The sequence below is a fragment of the Cimex lectularius genome, unplaced genomic scaffold, assembly GCF_000648675.2.
Source record: "Cimex lectularius strain Harlan isolate CLEC.00 unplaced genomic scaffold, Clec_2.1 scaffold107, whole genome shotgun sequence".
In the NCBI taxonomy this organism is placed as follows: Eukaryota; Metazoa; Arthropoda; class Insecta; order Hemiptera; family Cimicidae; genus Cimex; species Cimex lectularius.
The window spans coordinates 271,443-297,831 of record NW_019392698.1 but is presented as its reverse complement, the minus strand read 5'-3'; the positions used below and the strand labels follow the sequence as shown (position 1 = coordinate 297,831).

General features: G+C 36.2%; 1 protein-coding gene across 1 annotated transcript in view; it reads right to left on the bottom strand.

The window, feature by feature from the left end:
- The window catches only part of LOC106664685 (hemicentin-1-like), a 173,049-nt gene that overhangs the window by 9,589 nt on the left and 137,071 nt on the right, over positions 1-26,389 (bottom strand). The window contains exons 6-7 of the mRNA XM_024226071.1: positions 19,854-19,984; positions 1,540-1,699 (exon numbers count right to left, since the gene is read on the bottom strand). Coding sequence (XP_024081839.1) covers positions 1,540-1,699; positions 19,854-19,984 — 291 coding nt within the window. The remainder of the gene's footprint in view (positions 1-1,539; positions 1,700-19,853; positions 19,985-26,389) is intronic.

Here is a 26,389-nt window from a genome sequence, read left to right as displayed (position 1 = left end):
AATGGAGTTACCGCCGCAGCATTGGTGTAGTGGTGTCCCGGCCCCTAAGGGTCAGTAGCCACGCTCTCCGCTTGTCCACTCCGAATGGCCGGGCCCGCATTGTACATCGGGTCGTATGCCGCACGCGAAGGGCTAACAGGCCGAAACACATCACCCTGTCCCCCCCTCCTCGTACTCCCTAGATAGAGAAGGCCACTCTATCTTCCTGAGTATAGGGGCTTCCCCAGCATAGAAACCTCCGGGAACGCCCCGGCAGCGGTTTCGTTTAAAGTGGAATTGCTAACCACACCCTAGATGAGCACCGCCTACGGCAAAGTCTCTTATCGAGCTCAGCCTACACCTGCCACGCGCATTCGAGGGACGCCATAGGCTCAGCCTAGGTGGTCCGATCCTTCGCTTCCCCAAGGGTACCACGCCGGTCATACGCGCAACAATGCAAAGCATACTCGAGTCAGAGACACCGCTTCACTACCCGCTTCCATCCGCTTACTTATGCATTCGAGGGACTATAGCATGATCATCGCGTCCTCAACGCTTACACCATGCCGTCCGGTCGCAACGTCTCCCGTGAGGCCGGGGGGGTTTTACGCTGGCCATACGCAAGCTTCACGAAGGTCACAGATAGAACACAACCTCTGTCTAAGTTCCCGCCAGGGGCGTCACCACGAAACCTTTCCCATTGTCACTTTGGGCTGATTTTGAAACATTTAAGTTACCCCGTGGTACAGACGGCCATACATCCTCCCCCGTCTGTGCAGACAGGATCTAGTGCACTGGCCCTCGTGTGACCATCCTAACCATCCTGACAGGGCAATGCCACTTAAGAAAGCACATGCACCGGAAGAAGTACAGACAAACACTGTGCAGATACTGCTAGAAAGAGGAGGAACCGCAGAACACATTTTATGTTTCTGTGAAGGTCTCTGTAGGTGCAAGTTCTTATAACACGAGAAGAAAAATGTCAAGCAAGATTCTATACTTAGGAGCCGCTGGCAAGGCTATGGAAGTAGATTAACCATCTGAAGCTGACCAGTGAGCTATAAAAAACAGATGAGCACAATAGAACTTCTCAGGCCGAGGTGCAGAAAGGCCTTGCGGCCGCCTCTTTTATCCCTATCCCTTATAATTAATTGCTGTTGTTACTTTTCCTGGTTTATGCAAACCTATTGATGAACAAAACCGAAATAACTCGAAAGGCAAATCCCATAATAATAGAATAATAATTCTCGTAGAGTAAGTTTGTTATCTTCATTTAATCGTCAGTTACGATGTTGGCTAGCTTAGTGGTCCTCTCCGACTGACGTTTAATGATTGATTACTATTCTTTGTGTTGTAAATCCATCAATTGAAGCTCAGCTCAGATTCCCCCTGGGAGAGAGGAAATATTTTTATCAAATGATTTATTAGCTCTACTCCGAATAGTAATTAGTTATTTTCCGGCCGACAGTTTTCTCTCTATAGATTTCTGAATTGGTTGAGAAAAGGTTTAAGTTCGAGTTTCGTTTCAATAAATGTTTTGAACAAGTTTGTAGTACTTACACTGTATCCTCAGGTTGACCGGTTGGCTGGACGTTTGGCCGCGCGTGTTCGACGCTACGCACGTGTAACGTCCTCCGTTCTGCCTCGTCACTCCTTGAAGTACAAGGCTCTGGGTGCTGAACAGTACTCCAGTCGACATGTTTTGAGTGACCGGTTCCCCCTAGGAGAGAAAATAGAAAATAAGAGTTAATAGACATGAAACACGAAATACATATTTGTTCATGTTTGTTGTTGGTAGGTCAATTTTTAAGTTATAAATCTAAAGAAAATCAAATATAATTAATACTCAACCTTCCCATAAGCGGACAATACTCAGGAATGAGCCCGGTTGTTAGAATGGTCGACGTATAGAAAAAATCAAATGATGTCTCGCCACAGTACAAAATTGACCTGGGTATCTCACAAGGTTCAGTTCTGAGAGCAACCTTGTTCAACGGTTGCTCTCTTCCAAGACTTGACATACGCTGTTATTCTTCTACTAATAATCTGACACCTCCACAGCATTATAAATTTTTTTCGGTTGGAAACACAGTATCAATACCGTACAAACAAACTTTACAAAATTTAAGAATAATTTTGTACAGTGTGAATTTTTCAATGAGGATGGCTATCAATCAAACGATTGTACAATCGTTCAAAATCCAAGAGAAAAAGTTCTGATTGGCCATCTTTGGCGTTATAGGATGAAAGTTTCATTTGAAAGAAATTTCACTTCTCGAAATATAAAGGAAAAATGAGTTTACAAATCTTTGACCTTGCGCTTACAGACTATCTCTTACTAATAAGTAGCACTAAGTAACCTACAACCTGCCTAAAGCGAACGTTTTATACTTTAGAGTCATTATAACAACTATATAACATAAATAAATTGAGTAGCAGATTTTTTTTAAAAATAAAAAGAGTTCAAAGATTTTAATGTGTGGTGTTTAGTGACCGTTAGTTAATGATTATTTGTGAAGATCATGAGATGCGGTCTGGTGTGACGTAGGCTTTAGAAAGAATAAAGAATGAAAACAGAAAATGTTTTTCTAAAACCTATGTCACACCAGACCGCATCTCACGATCTCCAAATAAAGATATTAATGTAAAAATACTCGTTTAAGTTCATGAATTTATCACCCAAGAATCAAACTTGTCTTTGGGGAAAAGAATAATAATGATTCTTGAGTTGATCGTAACCTTGTTTTGGCTGATAGTTTGAAGGCTTACAACTACTAGAATAGTTTAGTTTTAAACCAAGAAATTTCATATGAGTTCTTTCCAAATGGATCTAAGAAATATTGGTTAAGTCCTCTCTTCGTATTTATTCGAGTATAAACGAGTGCTTACTTACCTACATTAGAAGAACCCTACATAAGAATAATGAGGCATTTCACGATTAGGGAGTATTACGGGAAGACTAATAACTCTCGATGGAATTTGTAGTGAATATCTTACAAAGTTTCAAGTCAGTGAATGCATCCAAAATCTCTAAAACCTGGGGAAATACAAAAACCTGATGAATTCTTGGGTAACAGGACTCAAAGGAATTTTGGGTAAAGAAAAACAGTCCCACTGGCCAGAGGAGGGGGAGGATCTCCTGAACATGGACCTATTCTTGGGGTCACAAAAACAAATAAAGAATCTTCCATCACAGATCCATAAAAGACAAAAGGAGAGGTGAATAAACTCTAGGGATGCTAGACACAGTAAACTTATGCTAAAACAACCCTCCCCAAGACTGGCAAACCCACTGCTACAGTTAGAGAGGGCTAAACTCAGAGGTGATAAGACATCTACTCAACACGGGCACATTCTGTGATGACCCCATTTGTGGGCAATGAGGAGGAAGGAACAGCCACCTGTATCATCTTTGAATGTGAAGCAACCGCTCAATGGAGACATAACCTGGGATACAAAGAAAGTCCAGAGAAAGGAAATGTAGCAAAGCAATCAATGACCTAGTACACCTTAGAAGAAGGATCGAAACGACAGATTTAACTAAGTTACTAGGAAAGTACAATAGTGCTTGGGGAACATAAACCCCCCTTTCCTAGTCTCCTTTCACCATCATCATCACCATCATGTTGAAACAACAGATAAGTTATCACATCTCCATGAACGAATCAATCAGAACTTCCATCTAGTCGATATGACATTCCTTCCCGGCAAAAACTTTATTAATTTCTTTTCTAGTGGCTGTTTGTTATTAGCCAGATTACGTATCATGGGCGAATAATTTCGGAGGGGGGGAGAATGGTCAGAACTTCCTGGGGCGACGATAGGAATCGAACTCACTACCGTCTGAGACGCTAAGCACTCGGCTACCCAGTCCAAAATTCCATAATATCAACTACAAGTGCCTGTAAGATTAAACTTTTTTAAATTTCCATTTTTCCATTGCTTCATTGACCTTTTCCTCCAACCATTTAAAACAGCCTAACTACGATATATATAGTTTTTTAAAATCCGACCCAGGAATCAAGCTTGTCTTTGGGAATGGGTAATGATTTTTGAGATAATTTTAATCTTGTTTTGGTTGATAGTTACAAGAATGTTATGACGGATTACAACTACTAGAATAGTTTAGTTGTAAACCAAGAAGAATATGTGTACTTTTTACGTAGATCTAAGAAATTTTGATTATGTCCTCTGTTCGTATTTATTCAAGTACAGACAAGGGCTAACTTAGCTACATTCTATTAGAATAATGGGGCTTTTCATGATAAGGGAGGATTAAGGGGAGACAATAGCTCTTGATGGAACTTGTAGGGAATATCTTACAAAGTTTGTTTGCTCTACTTAGTCAAGGCGCGGCCAACAAATTGAGATGTCTCAGCCTCCCCTTTTATAGAATAGTTTGTAGCCTCCGCCAAGAAGGGGGCGGACATTTTTCCCGTTTTAATTAGAATAGTTTATATTTATATGAAGAGAGCTGAGCACTTTCACGTGCAACAACTTTAGACTTAGAAAACAAAATCAATGAACGCTTTTGTTCCCTCTGGCAAACTTCTTCTATATGTCAAGGTTCTTACCTTACAGTTGCCAATATCACACAAGAGCCTCCTTTCATTGTTTGAACATGGTATTGAAAAAATTATATAAAATTTTATTTGCAAATAGTGTTTGGAGATTACGTAAACAAATTAAAATAATTATAACGTTCAACTATTTGGCCAGCCCATTGGGTGTCGCTGACGAGGGGTCAAACCGCCTTACAATACCGCACAATAAATTGGGCTCACTGAGAGCAATTTAAAAAAAAGTCTGTTATGGTTAAGTTGTATGTAACATATTCTAAAGGTAAAAGGTTAAAAAGGGTCCTCTTTATGCCCTGGAGCATCGCGACCAATATTAGTCTATTGTGCTATCTCTATCATTTTAAAGTTTTACTTTAAGTTTAAGCTTTGTTACTGTCCCTATGTCAAGAATGGATCTCAGCCTGCATAGGAGCTGTTTCTTCTTCTTCTTGTTAATACCTGCTCAGGCATATGCTTTCGGAGCACTGACCAGTGAGCAGTCAACTACATTCTATCATTCACCATAGCTGTCTAGAGCTTTTCGTTTTGCTTAAGGCTTTTTATCAGATCCCGAAGTTTGGTTAAGGTCTCTTTTATCCTTCAGGCCTAGGATTTGATTCTTCCAGAGTAGGGATCTCAGCTTCCATAGAACTTTTCCGCTGCTTCTTCTTCTTTTTGTTAATACCTGAACAAGCTTTTTCCTGTTGCTCCGAGTCCATATGCTTTCGGAGTCTGCACTGACCAGTGAGCAGTCAACTACATTCTATCATTCACCATAGCTGTCTAGAGCTTTTCGATTCTCCATAGCTGTCTAGAGCTATTCGTTTTGCTTAAGGCTTTTCATCAGATCCCAAAGTTTGGTTAAAGTCCCTTTTATCCTTCAGGCCTAGGTTTTTAGTCATCTAGAGTAGGTCTCTCCGCTTCCATTGAACTTTTCCGCTGCTGCTTCTTGCGAATACCTGAACAGGCTTGTTTCTGCTGCTCCGAGTCTATATGCCTTCGGAGTCTGCATGGTTCAGTCAGCCGTCCTACAATCATCGTCAGCAAATGACTTTTAATTGAAATTAAGTTGGAAAAAAGTATTTTAAAGGTGGCAGACCCCTTATCCGGTCACAACGGGTTGTTGGACGTTAAGCCGTCTTTTATGCAACATTGACGTCATCGGTTGATGGCTGGCCGAATGGTTAAGGCGTCTTACTCGTATTTGCCACGCTAGGGTTTACGTGTTAGACTCCCGACAAAGCCCATGGAATTTTATTTGAGAGTAATTTGGAAAATGTGTTGTAATACTGGCTGACCCCTGCCTGCGATACCCATCGAGTTGTTGGACGTTAAGCCACCTTTTATGCCAGATTAACATATACAGGAGTCGGTTGGCCATGTGGTTAAAGTGCCTGACTCGTATTTGCTAACGGTTCTGGGTTCGAATCCCGGCTCAGCCCATGGAAGTTTAATAGAAAATAATAACAAAACAAGAGAAAAGTTTCATCTCTTGCTTACTTATTAGTAATAAGTAGTGCAACAATTTCAGTTTAGCTTTCGTATTAAATTTTATTACATTTTATTTTATCTCTCTGAACGCATTACTTTCTTTCTGTATAATATATTGTATATTTGTGCATATACAGGAATTGAATGCACCGAATGAAGATTAGATTCAAATTCGGGGAACAAAAGCTTACACCACGAGAGGCTGTGAACGCTGAGTCGCCTCGTGATAATTATATCAGAGTAGAAAGGCGGGCCTGTTTTTCGAGAATAATGGGGTGTTTGCTGGGAAGAGCGCTCAAGTTTTCCACCCACCTTGATGATACCCATGGGGTCTTTTAAAAGGATTGAGAAATTAACGAGTGAGAAAATTCCATTTCGTTCTCGAGACAGCGAATTTCGAGGAATGGGAGCTAGGAGAATTAATCGGCCGTTGGTTGAAATTGATAATAAAACGTAGAGAACAAAGGACTCGGGTCGTGAGATTGATAGACTTATTTAAAAATAGTGTTTAAATGTTTTTAAAGGAAACAGTGCCATCGTTCAACGATATAGCATCCCGTCTTCCCCTGACAAGAAAGAAGATCGGGAGTCTTTCTTTATGTCGAACAAGCTACTTCGAGGCCATATGCTTTTAGAGTTTTATCGACCAGTTAGTAATCCTACTTTAATACTAATCGTTACAAGACAGCTTCTTTACAATCTTGCGCACTACGCCCAATTTTGGTCTTTTGTACAAAATACATTTATGTTTAGAGCTCTTAAGCTTAAGGGTTTTTATCAGATCCGAAAGCTTTTAAAGACTCCCGTATCCTTCAAGCTTTTCCTATCTAGGAGTAGGAATCTCAGCTTCTATAGGAATATTCCGATGTTTTTTTTCTTCCTGGCAATATCCGCGCAGGCTTGTTTCTGCTGCTCCGAGTCCATATGCTTCTGAACTGTGCACTTTCTAACAGCAGTCCTACTATCATTCTAGTCCTCACAAGTCGGCGTGTTTATGACCATACGTACAAGGACCATGGTCTATTGTACAATCTGCATTAATGTTCAGAGCTCTTAAGCTTAAGGGTTTTTATTAGATCCCAAAGCTTTTAAAGACTTCCGTATCCTTCAAGACTTAGCTTTTCCCATCTAGGAGTAGGAATCTCAGCTTCTATAGGAATATACCGATGTTTTTTTTTCTTCCTGGCAATATCCGCGCAGGCCTGTTTCTGCTGCGCCGAGTCCATATGCCTCTGAACTGTGAACTTTCTAACAGCAGTCCTACTATCATTCTAGTCCTCACAAGTCGGCGTCTTTATGACCATACGTACAAGGACCATGGTCTATTGTACAATCTGCCTTAATGTTTAAAGCTCTTAAGCTTAAGGGTTTTTATCAGATCCCAAAGCTTTTAAAGACTCCCGTATCCTTCAAGCTTTTCCTATCTAGGAGTAGGAATCTTAGATTCTATAGGAATATTCCGATTTTTTCTTCTTCCTGGCAATATCCGCACAAGCTTGTTTCTGCTACTCTGAATCCATATGCCTTTGAACTGTGCACTTTCTAATCAGCAGTCCTGCTACCATTCTAGTCCTCACAAGTCAGCGTCTTTATGACCATACGTACAAGGACCATGGTCTATTGTGCAATCTCCATTAATGTTTAGGTCTTTTAAGCTTAAGGGTTTTATTAGATCCCAAAACTTTGTAAATAACTTTTAGTATCCAACAGGCCTAGGTTTTTTTCCCCAACAAGAGGAATATCATCCTTGGAGATACGTACGCAGGCTTGTTACTGCTGCCTAAATCTGTATGCATCTGGGTTTCTTCTTAAAACACAAGTGCATCCTACTACCTTCCTCATTCTTAAATCCTACCTGGCCGACAGATGCTTTAAAGTATGGGTCGGATCTTACACTCTCCTTCGTACAGGGCACAGGACAGCGGCAATCTCTCATGGTATGTGCTTATATTCTTTTCTAACCCGACACCACTATCCTAACGTACCCTGATTAATCTGCTATTCTGTCCTCAACCGACCCATTCATGTTTTTTTACTTTGTATACACTGGTTTTATGTAATGTTATTATTACTACTAGTTATTATTTTGACTGCTCTATTTTGATGCTGCGTCAATAAATGTGAATGAATAGCTCACCGCACTAATACATTATTCCATTGAACAATGGTCTCAAAACCTTCACACTCTGTCTCATCTACCTCCAATCTATTATAACCTCATTTCCTTCCTATCGAAAACGTCATCTCATACCTTGGGCTGTATCTAGATAAACGACTCACCTGGAATCCCCATTTTGATTACTAAAAAAGACTACTAGACAATAGATCTAAACTCTACCTTGACAACAAAATACTCATATAACATGCCTTCCGATCTCCGCAGAATCCAGACCTTACATTCATGAATCTTTAGATTCATCTTCAGCCGCGTTGCCCTGTTTCCAATCCATCATCCATAACGACTTAAATACTCCCTTTTTAAATGAGGCTGGAAAATCAAGCTACAAAAACTTCCACACTAACCTCCAAACTCACCGAAATCCCCATGTACAACTTTCTTCCCGACCTCTTTCCGACAATCCTCTTCGACGTTTAAAAAGTTAGTGGCCCCACACCTGCTCTCAGAGAGTGCTTGTGATTAGGTGGTGAATTCTGATTTAGTTTTTTTAAAAGAGAGAAACAAAGAAACAAACCGCAAAACGTCTAACAATAAGTCATGACCACCCTCCGCAGAAATCGGCTTGGCAGATGATATTCTGAGCGGCAAATATTCATCGAAAACATTGTTCTGATTATAACAGAAGTTTCTCAAGCAATGAGGTGGAACGGTTAACCAGGATAAAACAATTCCAAGGGGTTCACAAAAAGCTTCTCACGATCACCACCTTCATCCTGGTTACGGCCGTTACCAAGCAACTCCTTGTACTATTATTGGTTCCTCGTTTTAAACGGAATTAAAACTAACTGACCGAGGAAATGTCGTGCGACTATTTTTAGTCGAACACCTCCATGGTTTTCTCCGAGTACTGGCTGTTACAGACATTGACTTAAGAATAACAGGCTTTTTACTTCAAGGGAAATGACATCAGGAGTTTCCATCCTTCAATCCGCGAAAAGGTTGCATTTTTAGATTTATCTACAGGCGCTTCCAACACTCAAATCCCATATCAACATTGAAAATGGTACAAAACACTAATAGGATCAAATGTGTCTCCGGGGCTTCATGCTTAAACGTAAGTAATTTAATATGGGCCGAAGGGACAACAAGGATTTATGTGAAAGACAATGTCGACAGGCGTTTATGCTGCTAACTAAAACAGCGCCTACATGGTAATCTACAGGGGTAAGACGAATAAGGAGACCTAATGCATGAGCCAAGAAAAATGTTCTTGGAGTGAAGGAGAAATGTAGATCCCCTTAAACCGACCACCCTCTCCTTTCGCTAAATAATCAAAAATAATAGCCCGGAGCTGGGCCATCCTTCCTGATCTCTCTTATTATTCTTGAAGAGGGTACGTGTAATGGTGACTGCTTTCAATAAATCACTACAATAAAGAACTGATTTTACAACATGTCTAACCCTTTTACGGTTAATTTAGCCAAAGGAGTAATTTCATCTTCATTCTTTTAGCCTTTGATGATTAATTAAATTCTGGCTTTTCGAAAGAACGGGTCAATAACAAGTTAAATAAACCTCAAATCCTTTGGACAGGTTCATTTTCGGATAATCCCATTGAATTAGGCCTTTTTGAAGTTTTAAAAATTACCTTCGTGCCTCATTTGTTTAGACGATGAACGAAGAATGTTTATATTTGTAATAGCACGGAAAAATGAACTTAAAGCGATCCCAGGCGTGATGAAATTTAGAAAACACAAACTTCAGTCACTCTCTTATGTTTATTTGTCTCATGCACCAATGTATGTGTCTCATATATACCTTTTTTCCGTCAAATTAACCCTTTCTTTATATAATCTCAAAAATCGTGGACTAGGAGATGATGCCATATATAACCGTCTAAAGTAAAATTCAAGTATATTTATTTTATATTTAATTAATTTAATATATATTCAATTATTTAATTTTTTACTTTCTACTTTTATTTACTACATTTAATTATTTAGTTTATAAGTAATTTTGTATAACTAAATTTTTATTTTTGTGTGGTATTTAGTGACCGTTAGCCAATGATTATTTGGAGATCGTTAGGTGCGGTCTGGTGTGACGTAGGTTTTAGAAAAACATTTTCTTTATCATGCCAACATTTCGATCTTTAATGAGGTCATCATCAGGGCCTGGGATTTATAAACTTTGTTCAAATTTTACAATTTAACAACAACAACATTTATTTGTAAAATTATTCGATATCGTTACTTCCATCCCCTCGGACACCCACTCTCCATCTCAACCTACAACCGTTCGAATTTTCCCGCATAAATGGATTAATATTAACTCTCCATGTTGGTGTCCGAGAGCATCGAAGTCACGATAGATCAAGTTTAATTATGGGTTTCGAAGACCCAAATTATTTTATATAAGACTGGGATTTATAAACTTTGTTCAAATTTTACAATTTAACAACAACATTTTTTTGTAAAATTTAAACAATGTTTATAAATCCCAGGCTCTGATGATGACCTCAATAAAGATCGAAACGTTGCCATGATAAAGAGAATGTTTTTCTAAAACCTAAGTCACACCAGACCAAACCTAACGATCTCCAAACAATTAATTTTTATTCAATTAATTATTCTTTTTATGTACTCTATTATTATTTTTATGGTTGAGATAAAAAAGTCAGTGTCACGAGCGGGATTCGAACCCACGATCTTTGGCTAAATACGCCGCTGCTCTACCACTTGAGCTATCGTGACTTCCATCCCCTCGGCCACCAACTCTCCATGTTGGTGTCCGACAGGATCGTGGTCACGATAGATCAAGTGGCTATTAATTATGGGTTTCGAATAGCCAAGTTATTCTATATAAAAAAATAGCAAAATTACACGAATTAACTGCTGAATTGTATTTTAAACCATCTCCTACGTTTAAAAGAAAGTAGCGAATATATTACACAGAATTTTCACTTGAAATGATAATATTTCGACCATATCAGTCTTTTTTATGGTTTAGGGAAAGGGTCAATTTTAAAGTTAATTTAAAGTAAAAAAAGGTTAATTTGAAATTAAAAATATTACAAAATTAAAAAAGGGAAATTTGACAAAAGAGCTATATACCGTTTTGTCTCAGAAATTTAAAAGCTATGTTTGTCAACTTTAGTGTGATTTTTTGGCTTAAATTATTGAATAAATTAGTTAAATTATATGTACATGGTCAATTTTTTGTACAAAACCAGCTTATTTTTGAAAGCCAATAATAGAAGCATTATTGAAACTGTGAACAATTTTCATATGATAAACCCCGTCGTTTGTGATCACACAGATGCACCCAATTCAACCCAAAATTTATGCCGTTTTACTTTATTTTCAACTTGGAGGTTATATGAACCCCGGGGTGGCGGTGTATCTGGAAAAAAAAACTGTATGTTGGGCCATTGGATTCGAACCCAGGATTTTCACAGCGATGAGTTGCCGTGTCAACATGTTAACCATTGCGTCCACCGATATCCCTAATTAGAAATTTAAAAAAAGTTCGATTTGATGGAAAGATGCTATATGTAAATTAACAATAGATATAAGAAATTAACGTGAACAGCCCTTGTTTGTGCCAGATTACTAGAAATGCTTACATGAGGAAACAAGTAGATAACAAATTTTAAGGACAGCGTCAAACTTTAAGCCAGAAAGTCGCGAGGGAGGAGTAGAACGAGTAATTTGATTTGCAAAAAACGAGATAGGAATATTAAATAAAACAGAAAAACCTCAGCCCAACAAAGTTCAGGATAATGTCTGCACAGGAGCGAAATTACAGGAAGGAAATAAACGATTGCACTTTTTTCGCCTACAAGAATTCCTCCTTCTTTCTGCAACCGGGAGATATTATTATACCGGAGGGGTTGAGGAAGGAAAAAGGCTGTAGTTAATTACGGAAAGTGTTTGGCTAATTGCAGTGGACTGTGTTTTTAACGTTAAGGCAAATATTTGCTTGTTTAGCGAAGGTGGCGGCTGTTGAAATAGCTGATAAATAGCGTTATCTCTAAGAAGCCACACCCCTAGAGGCGGCAGTGGATATATAATGGGGGAGGAGAGCTATACCCCCGTTGGGAGGCATTATGCCCCCCGCCGAAATGTCTCTCCAAATTACGATTTGCCCGTTGGCGGTAAACACCTAGCTAGCCATCCTTTGTCCCTTTTCACACTTGTCAACCTTCTTCTAAACGATGCTAACGAAATTACGGAAAGTCGACTCTGGGCAATGACACTTCCCCGCCCCTTCGTCACTTTAATTTCATCCCCTCGCCTTCGCGGCTTTTTTTAAGCCTTATTCTACATATTATCAATCTTTTTGCACTTTTTTTTGTGATAACGCTCAACTTTTTTTATGAAACGTCACCGTTAGCACATTCTTCTCTAATGTTAAAGCTTCAATTTATCAACAAATTTAATTTTCTTTCCTTGAGCTCTTGCATCTAAGGTCAGAAATACAAAATGGTATAAATTGTTTAATTTCTACTATCTGTGCAAAAACTCCGATCAATAAAGAAATGTATTTTATGATGATTTTAATCAAATACATTATCTAGCATAAAATCTTCAGTTGTACAAATGTATCCGTGGTAATTCGAAGTAGAAAAAAAGTGATAATTCGAAGTCGAAAAAAGACGTAAATCATAGTTTAAAAAAAAACGGATAATTCGAAATTAAAACAGTGAGGTAGTTTGAAGTTGAAAAAAATGGTAATTTGAAGTTGGAAAAAAAAGAGATATTCGAAGTTGAAAAAATGAGGTAGTTTGAAGTTGAAAAAAAGTGGTAATTTAAAGTTGGAAAAAAAGTGCTAATTCGAAGAGGAAAATGGGGTAAATCGAAGTTAAAAAAGGATAATTCTAAATATAAACCAATGAGGTAGATTGAAGTTGAAAAAAGTGGTAGTTTGAAGTTGAAAAAAGTGGTAATTCGAAGCAATAGAAAACGGGGTAAATCGAAGTTAAAAAAGAGGGTAATTCTAAATATAAAACAATGAGGTAGATTGAAGTTGAAACAAGTGGTAATTTGAAGTTGAAAAAAGTGGTAATTTAAAGTTGGAAAAAAGTAGTAATTCGAAGTTGAAGACGGTGTAAATGGAAGTTGAAAAAAGGATAATTCTAAATTAAAAAAAGGAGGTAGTTTGAAGTTGAAAAAAGTGGTAATTTAAAGTAGAAAACGGGGTAAGTCGAAGTTAAAAAAAGGATAATTCTAAATTAAAAAAATGAGGTAGTTTGAAGTTAAAAAAGTAGTAATTTGAAGTTGAAAAAAATATTCGTAATTTAAAGTTAGAAAAAAGTGGTAATTCGATATTAAAGAAAAGAGGGAGTTTAAAGTTGAAACAAAGTGGTAATCGAAGTTGGAAAAAAAGAAGTAGTTTAAAGTTGTACAGGGTAAATTTGAAATTAAAAATGGCTAATTCGAATTAAGAAACAGTTAAATTGAAATAAAAATAGTGAAGTTTAAATAAAAAAAGGAATAATTCGAAGTTAAAAATAGGTTCATTCAAGGTTAAAAAGGTTAATTTGAAGTTAAAATGAGTTCATTTGAAATTTAAAAGGGCTAATCGAATTTTAATAAAAGTTAATTCGAAATAAAAATACGGTTTATTTGAAGTTAAAAGGGATTAATTGAAATTAAAAAGGGTTAATTTTGAAGTTTAAAAGGTTAATATGATGTTAAAAATGGTTGATTTGAAATTTCATACCTTAGTCTAACAATAAGTTTTTTAATGCTTTAAAGAAAAAGTTTAATTGAAATTAAGATGGGTTAATTTGAAATAAAAAGGGTTAATTTTAAATTAAAAAAATGATAACTTGATAAAAAGCTATACCCACATGTAAGTTGAAAAATAAGCTTGGAATTTTTGAAAAATAAGGACAAAGGTAAGGTGCTAGATAGTGTAGTTAAGTATTTTTGGTACATTTTGGTCTACCTATCTTCGCAATTTTGGCTTGCGTTTTTGCTTCTCGCCATTTTCAGTTTATAATAGAAAATTTCGCATAATTTTTTAATACATCTGTCTAAATAAGGTTAATTGGAAGGAAAAAAGCTATACATATATTACCAGCTCTCTTCTATATTATCAAAGGTATTTCTGCTGTTCGAATTTTTGCTAATCGAAACTGGATCGGTCCAAATCAGTGATGTTGATGTTTTTTAAGCTTTTGTTAAACAATTAATTAAGGTTTATAGTTGAGATAAAAAAGTTAATGGCACGAGCGGGATTCGAACCCACGACGTTCGGCTAGATACGCCGCTGCTGTACCACTTGAGCTATCGTGACCTCGATCCACTGGACACTAACTTCCTATCTCAACCACATCTTTTGAATTTTCCCTCCTTTTTGCCATTTTTTATCTCAACTAAAAACTTTAATTAATTGTAAGATATTACTTGGTCAAGCGGACCACGAAACTAGTGAATTTAATAACTTTTGTTAAACGTTAAATAGACTGTGGATATTATTTTTTAATTCACACTTTTGAAATTGCAAAGAACCTGCAAAATCTTTACGAAGTTTGACAATGGGATCGTAACTAGGGCCGTATATATTTATAACATTATTTCAGGTGAATTCATTATTTTAAAGTTTATCGAAGGGAAATGAGTTTTATGAATGGGGAGATGGAATTGCGAAGATTATTTTTATTGATGCAAGATTAAACATAAAACATACTTCTGTTAGGCGTCTTTTTCTTTGTCCACCGGTTTCTAATAATGGTCCGTTTATTGTGTCATTCCACTCGATCCTGCAGGTCGTTTCCCCTTTAACAAAATCGACTCGTGACAAAATTGTGTAACGGCTCAGTACAGGATCTCGTATTAAATGACGATACCTTGGGTCCGACGACGACTTGTTGGTGAAACGGCCAAAAAGTACAAATTAAGAACTGGATGTGGATTTATAGCAGCGGGAAAAAACGCAGCCCCCTTAGAGCATACAAGGCCAATTGAGAGCATGTTTTTAAGGGGCTTAATTTAGCATGACGACTCAAAAGAGCGCTTAATGAAAAATTTGAAAGGGCGAGGAAAGTGGCTTAAGCCGATCCAGCCTCTTTTAATAAAAAAAAGTTTAATAAAAAAAGTATTAAGAACAAAACGGCTTTATGGAAACTTTCCGAATCACAGTTGTAATTTCTCTTTAGATTGAAAGAATTAATTTTATTGGTTAAAAAATAAATTGAACTCGACCAGAGAAGCTTTGAACCGTTCAAAAGGAAAAAAAAGCGAAAGAGAAAATCTCAAATAAATTCATCAACAAAAAGCACAAACTGGTAAAAATATAAAGGCCTTGAACCAATTTCTTTTTTTTTCCAGATGGTCTTTCCTCCGCACTTACAATTCATTAAACCTCAAAAACGGGTTCAACATTATGCGATTTTTTAATAGTTTTTAATGCACCCAATTAAAAAGTACTTTTCTTTTCATCGACAAAAAAGAAATTAAATAGAATATAATGGAAAACGGTTCTTAATGCCCGGGAGCCGGGATGAAACTGGTGTCTAAATTTCCTGTCATACTGTATTTTTTTTCACTAGGGCTTTAAGAGGATCAAAAGCTTCTATGCTATATTGATCCGGACCACAATTTTCCTAGATATTGTGTCTAACGAAATCTCGCGATGGTTCCCGTTAAAATAAATTCGATTGTACAGAAAACTGTTTATTGTGTAAATTCATAAGCCTTATCTAAATAGATAACATGAGCAATATTAGTTTCCTTTTTCCAAATTTAAAAACGCTTCGGACAATTTGACAAGCCACACAAATCAGATCATATTTTGTAAACAGGAGTCTTTTACAGGGTTTTCAATCCTTAGATCCCACAAAAGCACTCTGTGTTAAAATTTACTACAATTACACTTCATATAAAATTATACTGTTATATAAATCATATGTTAGGCAAAATTCACGGTTCCTTTGAAATTCGCACAGATTAGAAATGTTACTGTCATCATTGAAAATATCATAATTAATAAATATAGTTCGTCAGATTTTATTTATTTCTTAATTACTCTTACTGTGATAATCATCATACATTCTGTGAGTATGTGTTTAATTATTAGTAGATTAACCACTCATAAGGTATGAGGAGTGTGTCTTATTCTCAACCGCGTAAGGACATTTTCCTCTTTTTATAATTCTTGGGAGGAAGAACTACTACATCGAAAACTACCCTTCTGAGGCCAGTCTCCATTTTTTCATTGGAAACTCATTTTAACAGAGAAAAGTCGTTCTCCAATTATTTCGTATAGCCTGAAACCATCGTTCAGGACGAAAAATCTTACATTTCAGGTAAGATCATGACCCTGGATGGCTATAAGAATATTTAAAAATTTATTATAATTTTACTAAAGCTTCTATTTAATTAAAACAGTGATTTTTCGTTTTATTGTTGTTTTTATTGCATTTCTAAAGCGTTTTTCCGTATAATTTTTAATTACAATTTATCCCGTTTTAATTTGAAATTAATCCTTTTTAATTTCAATCTAACGTTTTATAACTCAAAATTAACCTTTTTAATTTAAACTTAACTATTATTAACTTCAAATTGACTTTTTAAAAATTCAAATTAACCCTTTTTAATTTCCAATCAAAGCCTTTCTTAAGACATTAAAGAACTTAGGAAATGGTATGAAATACAGTATCAGCATGTACTGTTAAATTTGTATATATGAGAGAATTAAAAAAATAAATAAATAAATAGGCACTTAGGAGACCATATGAAAATTAATTACAAATAAAATTGCAAGATATATAAAATTAAATATAAAAACAAATAAACGGTTCTATTAATCAAGATGTTCTTAAAATATTAAATAACTGTTTTATAGTCCAATTATTATTTTAAAAATTTAGATATTTAAAAAATCTAGAATTACTGGACGAATCATTTGTTTTTATATTTAATTTTAATTGTATTTAATTTTCATGTGGTATTTTATACTTTTAAATAATTCAAAATACTCATTTCTATACTTAATTTTATATAGCTTTTAATTTTAATTGTAATAACATTTCATGTGGTATTTTAGATAAGAACCTATATTATACATATTTAAAAACAATCAATATTCTCAAAGTAAAATAATTCTTTAGTTTTATATTTAATGTTGAATAATTTTTCCTTTAAATTCTAATTAATTTCATATGGTTTGCTAAGAGCCCAATTATTTTATATTATAAAAAATTCCAAATTTACAGTAATTTTACTTTACATGCTTATATTTTTTTACTATCTCTTAAGTGTTTTAATAGTTTAAAGAAAGACCTAATTTCATTATTTTTTGTTATAAGGCCTTCAACCACTATTAATCATTTACAGTGTCAGAAGAATCGACCACTTTTTCACTTTCGAACCTTGGGTCAAGGCAAGAAGCAAATTCAGTTGTTACTGCCAAGCTTTCGACCTATTTTAAGGTCTTAATCAAGGCAGAACAATCGTAAATATGTTTACAGATTGACATATTTAAGTTTTTTTTACAGGCGATCTCAAATTTCCTTGAAGACCACTCAGTCCTGCGAAAAGGATGCAAGATTGAAGACAGTAATTGATCTCATAATTTTGTTTAAACATTCGTTAATGTAATCATTTGTTTTATTTTTAAATAGAAACTGCCGATTATTCGTTTCGGATAAATATTTCAAATAATGTGTGGTGATTAGTGACCGTTAATCGATATTTATTTAGAAATCGTGAGATGCGGTCTGGTGTGATGTAGGTTTCAGAAAAACATTTTCTTTATCGTGCCAACGTTTCGATCTTTATTGAGATCATCTTCAGGGCTCAAAGTGTTTGTCTTCTGTGTAATTGTGCCATTCTCGTGGCATTCTCGACACGACACGCAAGAAAGACACAATTACACAGAAGACAAACACTTTGAGCCCTGAAGATGATCTCAATAAAGATCGAAACGTTGGCACGATAAAGAAAATGTTTTTCTGAAACCTACATCACACCAGACCGCATCTCACGATTTCTAAATAAATTTCCAATAATAAATACTTACTATAGCGATCCGACCCACTGACGCCAAACGAACAATAAATAATATAGTAAAGAAAGGGTGGTAGCGTCAGTGGTCTCTGGGTCGTCCGAGATGCTCTTACGATCTTTGGATCCTCCGTTCCGATTTTTGGAGAAAACGGGATTGTTTTATTATATATAACAGTGATAGTTGTGTGTACCTAACGTTTATTGAGAGTGGATGTATTTATTGGCGTGAATGAGTAGGTGATAAAGGGCTGATGGTGGAATATAGATTTTCGCCGTTCATCGACCTTCAATAGGTTAGATAATAGGTGTAAAGTGGTAATACAATGGTGTAGGTGTAAAGGAGTAAAGATGGAGATATCGAGTACTCCACCAATCTAACTGAGTGAAAGGTATGTAAATAGGAATGTATTTAAGAATTAGTGAGAGTGCGAATGGGTTTGGATCTAGGAACTGCATGTGTTGGGTGCTGAATTGACGTAGCTGTTGAGCACCCGGAGTGGCCCCCACCAAGAAAAGTGTCTGTTTGAACCTTGATAAAAGTGCTAAAATACAATATAGTGTTATGGTTTGATGTCTAACTGGAAAAGCACAGAGAGGCCATAAAACGAATTGTTTCAAATTTAAAAACCATCGAGAAGAAGTAGACGAATAGTATGAAATGAAGGGAAAAATAAGCGTTTCTTCCCTTTTTAAGTCGGACATAAATTATATTTAACCATCAAAAAATCATATTAGGATAATTAGGTCGAATAAACATAAACATAATAATTAAATAGAAAATAATATTTTTCCGTCCTTTTTCCGTCAAATATACTCTTTTTAACGCCAAATTTACCTTTTAATTTCGAATTAACCATTGTTAACTTCAAATTTACTTTTAAATTTCAAATTAACCTTGTTTTAATTCCAAATTAGACTTTTAAACTCCAAATTAACCTTTTTAATTTCAAATGAACATTTTTAACTTCTAATTAACTCTTTTTAATTTTAAATTAACACTTTTTAACTTCAAATTCGGTTTTTCTATTTTCAAATTAACTCTTCTTGTTTGAAACGGTGTTGTTCTATTGCATAAAGTAATAATAGTTGTTTATACCTAGTTTGTGTTGAGAGTGAATGTATTTGTTAGCTTCATTCACTAATTTCGTGGTCCGCTTGACCAATGAATATATTACAATTAATTGAGGTTTTTAGTTGAGATAAAAAAATCAATGGCACGAGCGGGATTCGAACCCACGATCTTCGGCTTGATACGCCGCNGTGGTAGAGCAGCGGCGTATCTAGCCAAAGATCGTGGGTTCGAATCCCACTTGTGCCATTGACTTTTTTATCTCACCTAAAAACCTTAATTAATTGTAGTATTTGTTAGCGTTATTACACTCTATCACACTAATTGAATGATGGTATGTAAATAGGAGTGAATGATCGTGAGGACGAATGGGCTTGGAACTGATTGCGTGGGGTGCTGAATTGACTTTACTGTTGACAGCATCCGTCTCAATGCTCAATCTCGGTGGCTGTACGGATCAGACCGGGGTCTGATCCCTGACTGCCATCAACCGAGGTGGGTAATTCTCGAGGTCTGCCGGTAATTTATTGTAATTGCCTGTGGACTACGAGAAGTGATAGGAACTCTATACATGTGCAGATTTTGGATTGTATAAATCTAAAATCCAAATAAATACTTACATTGTGAAACCAGTTGATTTTGTGCTGCCTTGGGTTCGCCCTGACGTTGCATTCGAAATAAACATCGTCTCCTTCTTTGATCTGGTGCGGCTTCAAAGACGTACCCAGCTGAAGTGAGACCAACGGTGCATCTGAAACAGGAAAAACATCTGAAAACCAAAATAACAACTGCAATAATTCGTTCAATACTATGGGCCCTGTTAGCATTTTATTTTATGAGATACTGTTTAATCGTTAAACTCGTTCGTTACTAATCTAATGTTACTAAAAATAACAATTTACTTTCTTTTTAATCCAAGCTATAACTCTATTCCCCCCATGCTTTGTAAACAAAGATGAAAATATTTACAAACCTAAGTATTTATATTCACAAAATTGGGAATATTGTTTAAGTGAAAAGAATTAACTAATAAACTATTAAAAATATTTCGGCAGTTCGACGACTGGGGGGGGTAGGACGATTAATGTATATCGAAAACAATAGAGGGCCTAGTTTGCCCCCTTGAGGAACTCCAATATTATAAATTGTGGGAACTGATCACACCAACATTATTATCCACTGTAGAGTATCTTCTCTTGAAATATGAGCCAAACCTCTAAACTACTTGACCTCTTACACCAACCACCAATTTACTGATAAACGTATTATGACAAACCCTGTAAAAAGTCCTAGTTAAACTGATGAATGTTCAAACAGCATAACACATTCATTATTCTTATTAACGAACTGTCGTAGTGCAAATAGTGTTGGTGTAAAGATAAGACCCCATCGCTCCATAAACTTCATCCCAGTTCCCTTCCTCTCCTAGTTTCCGATCATCCTGGTATTAGCTGTTTTGGTGTGTCAGACACGTTCGACATTTTGCCACCTTCAGTGTTTTGTTGGTTTTTAGTCAGGTCCGTTTTATATGTTCGTGAAAAGTGAAAAGGATCGTTGTTATCTTTGTCGGCGTCTTCGACGGACTAAGTCTTGGGGCTTTATTCGTTGTTTGTTCCGGTTGGTTATTATGATGGCCGGTACTTTTTATTGTTTTTTTTTAAAGATTTTTTATATTCAGTAGATGATGCGCGTGATTTGTGCACTTGTGTTTGATAAGTTTCTTCGTATTGGATGTGTCGTATTTGTATTTTTCTAGGTTTTCAATGCGTGATTGATATTTTTAAGGGTTTATGGGTAAAAAGTTTTAACGTTTAAGTAAAAATGGTTAATTTAAAAAAGTAGATTAATTTGAAATTGGCGTAAGTTTAAATGAATGAATGGCGCAAGTGTAAATAAATACATCAAAAAAGTTAAATTAAATTTAAAAAGGGTTAATGCGGCGGAAAAAAGCTATATATTGGAAAATTTTCATATTCATATATTTATTACATAATGAACTGTGAACAAAATGGGTTTGAATCTGTTAATATTGATAATTAATAAATAATTTATTTTTATTAGGTTTCGTGGTCCGCTTGGCAAAAACGAGGGAAAATTCAAAAGGTGGGGTTGAGATGGGGAGTTGATGTCTGAGTGGATCGAATTCACGAGAGCTTAAGTGGTAGAGCAGCGGTATATTTGGCCGAAGGTCGTAGGTTCGAATCCCGCTCGTGACATTGACTTTTTTATCTCAACCAAAACCTTAATTAAAGATTAATTAATTGAAATTAATAAATAAAGATTTTCATATAAAACAATTCTTCTAAAATTTTAAAACTCCGTTATTTGAACGTTCACGGTTTGAAGTTTGGTCGAGTTGTGAGGAAGCTTTTAAAATCCGTAATTTAACACCGGGACAACTGTAGTTGGCCAGTACTTTAGCGGTGTTCTGTTGAAAAATGTGATTTTTTAATTGGGAAAATACTACAGAGAAATCCATAATAAGTACTTTGTAAACTTGATTTTTCGGCAAATAACGTTTAAACTTGTTTTTTATTTTAAAGGAAAAGATCCTAGTTTCATTTTTTCGATGTTGATTCTGCTTATCTTTATTTCTTGCTTAGAAATGAACAATCGTTTCATATTTTCGTGTCGTTGGGACAGTAACTTTTTTCTGTTAATAATCGTATAAACATTTCAAAATCTCGACAATTGAATAAAAATGAGTTGTAACCACCCTTTATTAACTTGTAACAACCCTTGATTACCAATTGATCATAATCACAAACCCTCTTAGCGATGTAATAAAATAAAATAATAATATGTACTTTATGAAAAAGCGTACTTTATTTAAGAGGACTTCAACCAAGTGACTGATAGAAAGGGTAAAACGCTGACACTCATTTTGCGAGACCATTACCAAATTTACATTCCCGTTAAAATACCGATAAGTACAATTTATGGATACGGACCGGCTTGTGCTGATAAGTGCTTTCCATTTTCTCTGTTCAAGGATTTCACTAAAGGGGAAAAATACAATTATTTCATACGGGCTTTGATAATAAATACAATACATTCGAAGGTAAAATTAAAAGTCCCTGAGCTGCGATTCATTTTGCAGTTACACTCCAAAGGGAGTTTAAACCTTAAATTGTCGTTTACAGCATAAAAAACAGTATATTTAAATTAGCAACAAACTCAAAATATACTGAGAGGCAAAAAAGTGACCACCCTCGAATGTGCAGTAAATACCTGCAATCGTTACAATTTCTATTTTGTCGTTTACTGGATATTTTAAAAGACATATATAATATATAGCTAAATGAAAAAAAAATAAAATAACATAAATGAAAAATCAAACTGAGTAAAACAATTTTAACAAAAATGTTGCATGGAAACAATGAAGAAAATATTCATGCTTGCGTTCGACGTGGCATCGATTTAATGACGTTTTGAATGTAGTGCTGTGGTAATTTTCAAAATTATCTACCATATCTGGACGACTTTTTACCCTCATTGACAAGCCGTCCCAAGGTGTTCGATAGGGTTTCGGGACTACATGCTGGCTACTTCAAACATTAAATTGAAGCCCGTTCCAAGTAGTCACCAACGATCCTAGCTGTGGGGGCCTTGCATTATGCATAAAAATAAAACCGTCGACAATTTAGTGGCACAGAAGGAACAACTTCTTCAGATAACATTTTCAATTTATCGTGCAGGTGTTAGGGAACCCTCGAAGAAGATCAAGTTTGTGCGACCTTCCATAGAAATGTCCGGCCAAACCATTACACCACCGCCTCCATAGCTTCTCCGGGTTACGGATGGGTTAGGTTATGTAAAGGTTAGAATTAGGGTTAAGGCCGGATCTGGTTACATATCCGCGATACAATGTTGTTCCGTGATTCGGGGAAAATATGCGAGTGCTAAGGTTTTTATTCCATCGAAAATATGTGACGATGCGTCGTACAGCTTCTACTTTCTGATACAAAATTTTGCATTGACCGAACAAATAACATAAATGTTTTGTGATTGAAGAACAAATGAAAAGAAATGATTGACCGGAAGAAATGTTAACCTGAACAACTCCTTATCTGGTGAAGGCCCCAGAACGAGGACAACGATTTTCGCTGGGTCACTAACTGAGAATTTTTTTTTAAAGTTTTCTTTCTTCTATTGATAAAAAAATTGAAATAATTTTTAGTTGAACTGAACAAGCGGAAGTATTAAAGTGGGCGGCAACGTCTGGCGAATGGTGGTAAAGGCGGTAAACGAGGGAAACGGCTCTACTTCTATTAAATAATGCACTCCCTTTCTCCTCGATAGCCTCGTTCAGTGAATGAATTAGACTTTTGATGAAGTTGACAGTTGCGCTTAAAAAAGCATGACAAAAAAAAAATATATATATATATATATATATATCATTCCAAAACCACTAATATGGCACTAATTAATTTTTCACACACCATTTATGCCCATCCTTGGGATTCACCTCGTGATCACTAGCAATATACACTGATAGGCGAAAAATTCCACCCACTTGTAACTTGATTTGTATATATTTTTACATATTAAAAAAGTTTCAGGTTTCTTAACGTTCAATATTGAGTTTTTGTTTAAAAAAGTAAAAAAAAGTAAACTACTAAGGAAAATGCCAATTAAAAAAAAAAGATAGAAAAAAATTGTTTTAATTAGATTTTTAATTAACTTTCAATATCGCGTATTTCCTCCTCTTGCCTTAATTTTATCTCGAAGTCGCCTCGGCGTACTTTCTACGAGTCTGGAAATGTCTCTTTGCTGGAGCCCATTCTTCACGAACAGTTCGAGATCGTGTAGTGTATCAGGAAGTGATGGACGTGATGTTATTCGTCTTTTGAGGTTATCCCATAAATGTTCGATGGGGTTCAAGTCTGGAGAACGGGCTGGCCAGGCTAAGACCCTGATGTTATCCTGTTGAAGGTTCGTAGTATGCGAGCGACATGTGGACGGGCATTATCGTGCATTAGAATAGGATTGTCCCTGATTTCATGGAGGATAGGCAACGCATGATGTTCCAAAATTTCGTCCACATAGCGAGTGGCCGTCAAAGTCCCTCCATGAACGACAACCAACTCTGTGCAACTCTCCATTGAAATTCCCGCCCACAACCATCACTGTGCTACGTTGAAAAAAGTTGGCTCTGGGAAAAATTACAGGCTTCGTACATTTCGCTTTCTCCACACTCTTTCACGCCCATCTGGAGATCGTACTGTAAATTTACATTTATATGTAAAAAGTACAGCAGACCAATCGTCCAAAGACCAATGGCTGTATTCTCGAGCAAATGGAACCGTGCAACTCTGTTCTGGTAAATTCTGGTCCTCTTAAGGGGCGAAAAGCCATCAGTCCGTACTGATTTAATCTTCTTCGAGCAGTGCGTTCAAACATTTGGACGCCTCAAATTTCTTGGAGCTGATGAATCGCATGAACAACAGTAAGGTCCCGGTTTCGCAAAATTCTCAAAGTCCAAAAACGGCCATCCTGTGGTTCTGTTACCCTAGGGCGTCCAGAACCGGGCCTTCTATGGTAGGACCCAGATTCTCGAAATCGTCTAACGGCGTCTCGCATTGTTTCGTAGGGAACTCCGATGGCAATAGCCAAACCTGCAGCATTAGCTAAACCTGATGGAACGTCCATCATCAATAAGTGCCACACCACGCGCAACATCCTCAGCCCTAAGTGGCATTTTTAAGTTTAAAAATTTAAATTAAGAAAATTGATTTAATCTTCTTAGAGCAGTGCATTCGAACTTCCTGGAGCTGATGAACCGTTTGAACAACAGTAAGGTGCCGATTTCGCAAAATTCTCAAAGTCCAAAAACGGCCATCCTCTGGTTCTGTTACCCTAGGGCGTCCAGAATGGTGCCTTCTATGGTAAGTCCCAGTTTCTCGAAAACCTAATGGAACGTCCATCATCAATAAGTGCCACCACGCGCAACATCTTCAGCACTAAGTGGCATTTTTAAGTTTAAAAATTGAAATTAAGAAAACAAAGATGAAAACTTAGCAGTTCATTGCTTCAGAATTCAAATGAGACTGAATAAACATTTTAAATTCCGTAAAAAGTAAACATTGAAAAATCCTTTATCCTTGTTTTGGATTAAGGATTAAGCGTGTTTACTCTAATTGATATTCCCAATTTAAAATAAATTAAGGGCAGAAGTTTGTTTTTTCGAGAAAACGAAAAGTCAATTGGGTGGAATTTACCCTTATCTGTTGCAACCCCAATATTAATATTTTTAATAGAATCCGTCTCGGGCTTTCATCGAGTATAAACCGAAGATTCCCTAATTGGAAGTGGTTATTCCAGTTTTGTATTTGCTTGCTGTGTAATAAATAGTATTCTTTTTAAAAACTAGTTTAATACACGCAAAACCATAATTGGCGCAGCCGGCAGGACAATTTTTGGGTTCGCGGCATACGAACTTTACTGTTTCATCAGTCAGAAAATTGCGAACACAGTTCATCGAGNAGAAAAGAACAGAAACACGTCCGCACCTTATCGAATCCACAACACGACTGATGACAAAATTAAAACAAGAACATAACAAAAGCATATCATTTGTGAATACCTTTTTTTTCCACGCTTAGTAATATGAATGATAAATAGTTTTGTCGTAGGTAAAGTTAAAGAGTGTTTAATCGACGGTGACGGGCTCAAAGAGCTGAATCCCGACCTGTTGGAACCGGCCTCCAGATTCATTAGAAAAGTTTGTTTTTGCAATTTCATAGTGGCGAAATCCCGTCGTCGAGTTTTAATTGATAACGCAATGATGCGGGTAAGTGTATAACTCAAGTAGGTAGAAAGGCATTGCTTCCCGATTTGGGGCCATTAGCTACACATGCGGCTCCTCGCAAATGTTGCACCGTTCCACATTATGTAAAATCCGCCCATGCCGATACGACATACAATTAAACTTTCTTTAACATTTTTGTCTCAGGGCTAATCAACCCCGTGGTTGACAAATCTGAACTCTGTGAAACATAGCCATGTTGCATTAAGATTCGATGAAGCACGTCTCATCTGCAATATCCAAACAGGGATATATCGTTATACTAAATATACTGGTTTTAATTTCTGGCAACCGCCAAAAATCGTGGCAAAATTTTACTTTTTTTTTAAATACAAAAAGCATTATTTT